A 10,000-nucleotide genomic window follows, 5' to 3' on the forward strand; every position below is an offset into this window, starting at 1 on the left:
TAAGAGGTGCTGAACTGACCCCTGGCTGTGATGCTGACTCAGTGCTCTAGGTTCTGGGTTCTGGTGTGGTTTTTTTTGGAGGGACTTCTGCTCTCTATGGGGATGAGTCACTTCATATAATGACTATAGACACCCGACTTGTGCTCCTGCAGGGTGTGAAGTGGTCACTGCGTACACCATCTTTAGCCTCACTCATCTCCTGTAGTGTGCATGGTGTATCAGTAGGATGAAGAGGAAGGGTTCTCCAACGCAGACCTGCTCTCTGCTTTACTCTGTAGGACATGTGGCCATAACTACACAAGGTGCACTCAAGAAGTTCTAGAAAGGTGTGGAGTGACCCAGTGTGCTCCTGGTCAGGACTATGAACTAGGCAGGAACATCTGGAGGTGCATGTGTAGGTTGTTAACCTGTACCTTCACATCCCAGAGCTCTTTCCTGCCCTGAAGCTCCCATGGCCTGCGTCCACACGGCAGGCTTGAAGACAGATTGGGGAAAAGAGCGGGAGACTTTATATACAATATGTTATAACCCCAGTGCAGGTGTATACAGTGTTATAACCCCAGTGCAGGTGTATACAGTGTTATAACCCCAGTGCAGGTGTATACAGTGTTATAACCCCAGTGCAGGTGTATACAGTGTTATAACCCCAGTGCAGGTGTATACAGTGTTATAACCCCAGTGCAGGTGTATACAGTGTTATAACCCCAGTGCAGGTGTATACAGTGTTATAACCCCAGTGCAGGTGTATACAGTGTTATAACCCCAGTGCAGGTGTATACAGTATGTTATAACCCCAGTGCAGGTGTATACAGTATGTTATAACCCCAGTGCAGGTGTATACAGTGTTATAACCCCAGTGCAGGTGTATACAGTGTTATAACCCCAGTGCAGGTGTATACAGTGTTATAACCCCAGTGCAGGTGTATACAGTATGTTATAACCCCAGTGCAGGTGTATACAGTATGTTATAACCCCAGTGCAGGTGTATACAGTATGTTATAACCCCAGTGCAGGTGTATACAGTATGTTATAACCCCAGTGCAGGTGTATACAGTATGTTATAACCCCAGTGCAGGTGTATACAGTATGTTATAACCCCAGTGCAGGTGTATACAGTATGTTATAACCCCAGTGCAGGTGTATACAGTATGTTATAACCCCAGTGCAGGTGTATACAGTATGTTATAACCCCAGTGCAGGTGTATACAGTATGTTATAACCCCAGTGCAGGTGTATACAGTATGTTATACTATACTTTATCTATAAACATGAATACACACACATAGATAGATGTACATTATTTGGCCAAAAGTATGTGCACTCCTGACTATCTTACCCATACGTGCTTGTTGAACATCTCATTCCAGATTGATTTCTCATTGCTGTTCTAATCAGCTCCAGTCTTCTAGAAGGTTCTTCACTAGATGTTGGAGTGTGTCTGTGGGGATTAGTGATCATTCAGCTACAGGAGCATTAGTCAGATCAGACACTGGTGTTGTGAGAGTGAGGAGGTCTGGGGTTCAGTCTGTGGTCAGTAGTGCTGGGTCAGAGTCACGGCTCTTTGCAGGACACTCCAGTTCTTCACTCCAACCTTCACCTCCACACCATGTTTTCAGGGACATTGTCATGCTGGAGCAGGGTTTGGACTCTACTGAAAGGAAACTGTAACGCAGAGACTTTCTATATAATTGTGTGCTTGTGGATGCACCATGTATGGGTGTGTTGGACAGGGTGCACATACTTTTGGCCATGTATGAATACTGCTTTTCACATAAATACAGTGATGATGTATGTGTGTGTGTTTAGCTGTGAGTGTATTTATTTCTGGTGTCTTGTGTAACCCTGTGCATTGTGGGTAATGTAGTTCTTTGTCAGTCTCAGCCAACATGGCAGTAGTCTGTTCTCGTACTACAACGTGGACTGTAATTGGTGGGGTTTAGCACCATCTAATGGACACACTGTAGTATTACATCCACATATAACAGCAACTCCATATATACAACAGCTCATACTGTTCACTGTACACTACAACACTCTTATACACACTCTCACCATATACACACTCTCACCATACTCACTCTCACCATACTCACTCTCACCATACACACTCTCACCATAGACACACTCACCATAGACACACTCACCATACTCACTCACCATACTCGCTCTCACTGTACACACTCTCACCATACACACTCTCACCATACTCACTCTCACTCTCACCATACACACTCTCACTCTCACCAGACACACTCACCATACTCACTCTCACCATACTCACTCTCACTCTCACCATACTCACTCTCACTGTACGCACTCTCACCATACTCACTCTCACCATACTCACTCTCACTCTCACCATACTCACTCTCACTGTACACACTCACCATACACACTCTCACCATACTCACTCTCACTCTCACCATACACACTCTCACTCTCACCATACTCACTCTCACCATACTCACTCTCACTCTCACCATACACACTCTCACTGTACACACTCACCATACTCACTCTCTCTCACCATACTCACTTTCACTGTACACACTCACCATACACACTCTCACCATACTCACTCTCACTCTCACCATACTCACTCTCACTGTACACACTCACCATACTCACTCTCACTCTCACCATACTCACTCTCACTGTACACACTCACCATACTCACTCTCACTCTCACCATACTCACTCTCACTGTACACACTCACCATACTCACTCTCACTCTCACCATACACACTCACTCTCACCATAGACACACTCACCATACTCACTCTCACTCTCACCATACACACTCTCACTCTCACCATACTCACTCTCACCATACACACTCACTCTCACCATAGACACACTCACCATACTCACTCTCACTCTCACCATACACACTCTCACTCTCACCATACTCACTCTCACTCTCACCATAGACACACTCACCATACTCACTCTCACTCTCACCATACTCACTCTCACTGTACACACTCACCATACTCGCTCTCACTCTCACCATAGACACACTCACCATACTCACTCTCACCATACTCACACTCACACCATACTCACTCTCACCATACTCACTCTCACTCTCACCATACACACTCTCACTCTCACCAGACACACTCACCATACTCACTCTCACTCTCACCATACTCACTCTCACTGTACGCACTCTCACCATACTCACTCTCACCATTCTCACTCTCACCATACTCACTCTCACTGTACACACTCTCACCATACTCACTCTCACTCTCACCATACTCACTTTCACTGTACACACTCACCATACACACTCTCACCATACTCACTCTCACTCTCACCATACACACTCACTCTCACCATAGACACACTCACCATTCTCACTCTCACCATACACACTCTCACTCTCACCATAGACACACTCACCATACTCACTCTCACTCTCACCATACTCACTCTCACTGTACACACTCACCATACTCGCTCTCACTCTCACCATAGACACACTCACCATACTCACTCTCACCATAGACATTCTCACCATAGACACTCTCACCATACACACTCTCTCACCATACACACACTCTCACCATACACACTTACACCATATACACCCACTCTCACCATACTCACTCTCACCAGAGACACTCTCACCATAGACACTCTCACCATACTCACTCTCACTGTACACACTCTCACTGTACACACTCTCACCATACTCACTCTCACCATACTCACTCTCACCATACTCACTCTCACCATACTCACTCTCACCAGAGACACTCTCACCATACACTCTCACCATACACACTCACCATACACACTCTCACTGTACACACTCTCACCGTACTCACTCTCACTGTACTCACTCTCACTGTACACACTCTCACCATACTCACACTCACACCATACTCACTCTCACCATACTCACTCTCACCAGAGACACTCACCATACACACTCACCATACACACTCACCATACACACTCTCACTGTACACACTCTCACCGTACGCACACTCTCACCATATTCACACTCTCACCATACTCACTCTCACCATAGACACTCTCACCATAGACACTCTCACCATAGACACACTCACCATACTCACTCTCACTCTCACCATACTCACTCTCACCATACTCACTCTCACCATACTCACTCTCACCAGAGACACTCTCACCAGAGACACTCTCACCATACACTCTCACCATACACACTCTCACTGTACACACTCTCACCGTACTCACACTCTCACCATATTCACACTCTCACCATACTCACTCTCACCATAGACACTCTCACCATAGACACTCTCACCATAGACACTCTCACCATACTCACTCTCACCATACTCACTCTCACCATACTCACTCTCACCAGAGACACTCTCACCATACACTCTCACCATACACACTCACCATACACACTCTCACTGTACACACTCTCACCGTACTCACACTCTCACCATATTCACACTCTCACCATACTCACTCTCACCATAGACACTCTCACCATAGACACTCTCACCATAGACACTCTCACCATACTCACTCTCACCGTACTCACTCTCACTGTACACACTCTCACCATACTCACTCTCACCATACTCACTCTCACTGTACACACTCTCACCGTACTCACTCTCACTGTACACACTCTCACCGTACTCACTCTCACCATAGACACTCTCACTCTCACCATAGACACACTCACCATACTCACTCTCACTCTCACCATACTCACTCTCATTGTACACACTCTCACCATACTCACTCTCACTCTCACCATACTCACTCTCATTGTACACACTCTCACCATACTCACTCTCACTCTCACCATACTCACTCTCATTGTACACACTCTCACCATACTCACACTCACTCTCACCATAGACACTCTCACCATACACACTTTCACTCTCACTGTACACACTCTCACCATACTCACACTCACCATATACACACTCACACCATATACAGTGACTTTAATCAGAGTGGAATCATTTAATCATTTAATTGATATCATTTAATAACATTATGTCTCTTGATGACATCAACTGGGGAACAATAATTCTGCTGCCTTCATTTCACTGGCTCTGTCTCTGTCATTTTTTGTGTCTGTCTCTCCTTCTGTCTTTCTGTCTGTCTCTCTGTTTTTCTTTCTGTATCTGTCCCTTTCTTTCTATCTTTCTTTCTTTCTTTCTCTCTCTCTCTCTCTCTCTCTCTCTCTCTCTCTCTCTTTTTATCTCATTGTCTGTTTCAGTCTTTATTTCATCTCTTTCTCCTCTCTTTCAGGCGCTCCTCTGAACATCAGTCTCCTGCCTTCTGCCACGCCCACTGATTCCTCTGCTTTTTCTCATTTTACACACACACACACACACACACACACACACACACACACTGCTGCTCATCGCTGCTGTTCCTGGATTCCTGAGTGCTTTCCACCATGCTTCCATCTGCTGCCTTCTTTCTCTAACACACACACTCACACACACACAAAAGCAGTTGTATTATGTTTTTATTAGGTTAATTTTGGCTAATATATAAAGTAAATTTTTAATATGTTGTTGTAATTATGTACATTTAATTCATTTAGTACAACAGTATAGAATAATAATAGATTATTTTAATATTTTTTATAGGTTGGTAGTTAATGTGTGTGTATGTGTCAGGCGTACTCAGGTGATTGAAAGGTTTGAGACACAGCAGTCAACAGATACGTTGGAGCACATGGACACAACTGAACCGTCCTCTTCCTCCAGTCAGTCCACCAATCAAAGGACAGGTCGCAGTGAGAGGCGTCTCCCTACCCAGAAACAGGTACACACTCCTGACATCATCACACACCTGTACCTGATCAGGTACACACTCCTGACATCATCACACACCTGTACAGGAACAGGTACACACTCCTGACATCATCACACACCTGTACCTGATCAGGTACACACTCCTGACATCATCACACACCTGTACAGGAACAGGTACACACTCCTGACATCATCACACACCTGTACCTGATCAGGTACACACTCCTGACATCATCACATACCTGTACAGGAACAGGTACACACTCCTGACATCATCACACACCTGTACAGGAACAGGTACACACTCCTGACATCATCACACACCTGTACAGGAACAGGTACACACTCCTGACATCATCACACACCTGTACAGGAACAGGTACACACTCCTGACATCATCACACACCTGTACAGGAACAGGTACACACTCCTGACATCATCACACACCTGTACAGGAACAGGTACACACTCCTGACATCATCACACACCTGTACAGGAACAGGTACACACTCCTGACATGGCTGTACTTTCTCTGTTGTAGGATCTCTCACTGGACGCTGGTACCGCAGGCTCAGTGTCGGATTATTCAGGAAAAATGTCTGTTTACAGAAGGGCAAAAAGTCTGGACCGCCGAATTACAGAGTCATCAATGACAGTGAGAGAAAAAAAAATACTCACTTTTATAAACTAGACTAATAAACACAAACATCCTCATTAAGTGGGATTAAAGAGTGTGTGTGTGTGTGTGTGTGTGTGTGTGTGTGTGCGCTTCCTGAGTGTGTGCTGCAGTTAACTATAAAGGGTTTAACGCTTGTGACAGTTTAAGTATTTTTTGAGTATGTATAGTGTGTGTGTGTGTATCAGATTTAGCTGCCAGTGTAGCCGTCACACTCACCCCACACCTCACACTCCCCTGATATAAATAGCTGTTAGCAGTGTCAAATCTTATGAAAGTTGAAACACACACTCCCTATTTATTTTACACGCACACACACACAATTCATAAGCAGTTAGACGGAAGGAAATACAGAGTGTGTGAACACAGGTGTGTGTGAAGACGTCTACACAGATGAAGCTGAATAAGAATAAGGTACTCAGATTTTACATTCTGATCAGTGGAGTGTGTGTAGGAGTTACTACTGTTTACTTTCAGATAGGGAGAGAGAAACAGACACAGAGAGACAGAGAGAGAGAGAGAGAGAAAGAGAGAGACAGACAGACAGATAGACAGACAGACAGAGAGATAGATAGACAGAGAGATAGATAGACAGTGTTAATCACAGAGTTGTAAAATAAATAATTCAGTCTATTCTATTAAATCATTGTGTTATTATATTGTGTTGTGTTGTCGTGTCTTTATTCTCTGCCTGTGTTAGCTGAATGTTATATATGTTATTGTGATTATATGACAGATATTAGAATTTAACTTACGGCTAGTTACAATTATCTAGCTATTAATGGATGTTTACTAGTACACAGTTAAAAATATATAGTAGTTTGCTAATAATTGTTGTGTAAAGCTGTCAGATTATATACAGATATATAAGTGTATAGATCTATAAAGTGTGTGAGGTTTAAAGGAGGAACAGGTTTGTGATGTTTTAATTATGTTTCTGTTCCAAGAGTAAACGACTCTTGATTCTTCAGACTGACTGTGTGAGCTGAGGCAAAGGGTTAGCTGTTAGCGGTGTGGATTTGTGTTGAATTTAGTTTGTTTTGTTTGTTTTTTTTAGCCTGATCTGCTGAACTTTAAGAAAGGATGGATGACTAAACTTTACGAGGACGGCCTGGTGAGAGTGTGTGTGTGTGAAACCTTTCAACTTTGATAGATTGAATTATTATTATTATTATTATTGTGTATTTTACTGTGTGTGTGTGTGTTTCAGTGGAAGAAGCACTGGTTTGTTTTGACTGATCAGAGTCTGAGATATTACAGAGACTCCATCGCTGAAGAGGTCAGACTCATTGTTTTGTGTGTGTGTGTGTGTGAAAGAGAGTATCTTGTGTGTGTTTGTGATTGAGTGTGTTTGAGTTTGTGTGTGTAGGTGATTGTGTGTCAGTTTGTGGTCTTTGTGTGTGTGTAACTTACATCAGTGTGTGTTACCTCAGGCGGCGGATCTTGATGGAGAGATTGATTTGTCCACCTGTTATGATGTCACAGAGTTTCCAGTGCAGAGGAACTACGGCTTCCAAATCCACGTGAGTCTCCCACTGTGATCTGTATGTGTGAACTGTGATCTGTGTGATCAGGGTGTGATCCGTGTGATGGGGTGTGATCGGGGTGTGATCTGTGTGATGGGTGTGATGGTGTGATGGGTGTGATCTGTGTGATAGGGGTTCTGTGTCATGGGTGTGATGGGGGTGTGAGCGGGGTGTGATCCGTGTGATGGGGTGTGATCGGGGTGTGATCTGTGTGATGGGTGTGATCTGTGTGATAGGGGTTCTGTGTCATGGGTGTGATGGGGGTGTGAGCGGGGTGTGATCTGTGTGATCTGTGTGATGGGTGTGATCTGTGTGATAGGGGTGTGATCGGGGTGTGATGGGTGTGATCTGTGTGATAGGGGTGATCTGTGTGATAGGGGTGTGATCGGGGTGTGATGGGTGTGATCTGTGTGATAGGGGTGTGATCGGGGTGTGATCGGGGTGTGATGGGTGTGATCTGTGTGATCGGGGTGTGATCAGGGTGTGATGGGTATGATCTGTGTGATCGGGGTGTGATCCGTGTGATGGGGATGTGATCAGGGGTCTCCCTGGTGGTCTAATGGCTAGGATTCGGTGCGCTCGCTGGGGCGGCCCAGGTTCGATTCCCGGTCAGGGAAGCAAGCTCTTTAGGGCAGTGGTGGCTCAAGTGGTTAAGGCTCTGGGTCGTTGACCAGAAGATCAGGGGTTCAAGCCCCAGCACCGCCAAGTTGGCTTCCAAATCCACGTGAGTCTCTGACCCCAACCTCCAAGGATGGGATATGCGAAGAAAGAATTTCACTGTGCTGTAATGTATATGTGACAAATAAAGGCTGTTTCATTTCATTTCATCGGGGTGTGATAGGGGTGTGATCTGTGTGATCAGTGTGGGAGTGTGATCTGTGTGATCTGTGTGATCGGGGTGTGATCTGTGTGATGGGGGTGTGATGGGGTGATAGGGGTGTGATCTGTGTGATAGGAGTGTGATGGGGGTGTGATGGGGGTGATCTGTGTGATGGGGGTGTGCACACATAGCACACTCCTATCACACAGATCACACCCCCATCACACTCCTATCACACAGATCACCCCCATCACACTCCTATCACACAGATCACACCCCCATTACACCCCCATCACACAGATCACCCCCATCACACTCCTATCACACAGATCACACCCCCATGATGGGGTCTATGGGGGTGATCTGTGTAATGGGGGTGTGATAGGAGTGTGATGGGGGTGTGATCTGTGTGATAGGAGTGTGATGGGGGTGTGATCTGTGTGATAGGAGTGTGATGGGGGTGATCTGTGTGATGGGGGTGTGATAGGAGTGTGATGGGGGGTGTGATCTGTGTGATAGGAGTGTGATGGGGGTGTGATGGGGGTGTGATCTGTGTGATAGGAGCGTGATGGGGGTGTGATGGGGTGATCTGTGTGATGGGGGTGTGATCTGTGTGATAGGAGTGTGAGGGGGGTGTGATCTGTGTGATCTGTGTGATGGGTGTGATCTGTGTGATAGGGGTGTGATCGGGGTGTGATCTGTGTGATAGGGGTGTGATCGGGGTGTGATGGGTGTGTAATGGGGGTGTGATAGGAGTGTGATGGGGGTGTGATCTGTGTGATAGGAGTGTGATGGGGGTGTGATCTGTGTGATGGGGGTGTGATGGGGTGATCTGTGTGATGGGGGTGTGATCTGTGTGATAGGAGTGTGATGGGGGTGTGATCTGTGTGATAGGAGTGTGATGGGGGTGTGATGGGGGTGTGATCTGTGTGATAGGGGTGTGATGGGGTGATCTGTGTGATGGGGGTGTGATGGGGTGATCTGTGTGATGGGGGTGTGATGGGGTGATCTGTGTGATGGGGGTGTGATGGGGTGATCTGTGTGATGGGGGTGTGATGGGGTGATCTGTGTGATGGGGGTGTGATGGGGTGATCTGTGTGATGGGGGTGTGATGGGGTGATCTGTGTGATGGGGGTGTGATGGGGTGATCTGTGTGATGGGGGTGTGATGGGGTGATCCGTGTGA

General features: G+C 46.0%; 1 protein-coding gene across 7 annotated transcripts in view; it reads left to right on the plus strand.

Annotated features, from left to right (window-relative positions):
* Positions 1 to 10,000, plus strand: part of si:ch73-103b11.2 (protein outspread) — a 134,939-nt gene that overhangs the window by 52,227 nt on the left and 72,712 nt on the right. For all 7 annotated transcript variants that reach the window (XM_058399921.1, XM_058399904.1, XM_058399896.1 and 4 more), the window contains exons 9-13: positions 5,656 to 5,803; positions 6,335 to 6,448; positions 7,527 to 7,583; positions 7,680 to 7,748; positions 7,903 to 7,992. In XM_058399921.1, the coding sequence (XP_058255904.1) occupies positions 5,656 to 5,803; positions 6,335 to 6,448; positions 7,527 to 7,583; positions 7,680 to 7,748; positions 7,903 to 7,992 (478 nt within the window). The remainder of the gene's footprint in view (positions 1 to 5,655; positions 5,804 to 6,334; positions 6,449 to 7,526; positions 7,584 to 7,679; positions 7,749 to 7,902; positions 7,993 to 10,000) is intronic.

Source organism: Hemibagrus wyckioides, linkage group LG01 (assembly GCF_019097595.1).
Source record: "Hemibagrus wyckioides isolate EC202008001 linkage group LG01, SWU_Hwy_1.0, whole genome shotgun sequence".
NCBI lineage: Eukaryota > Metazoa > Chordata > Actinopteri > Siluriformes > Bagridae > Hemibagrus > Hemibagrus wyckioides.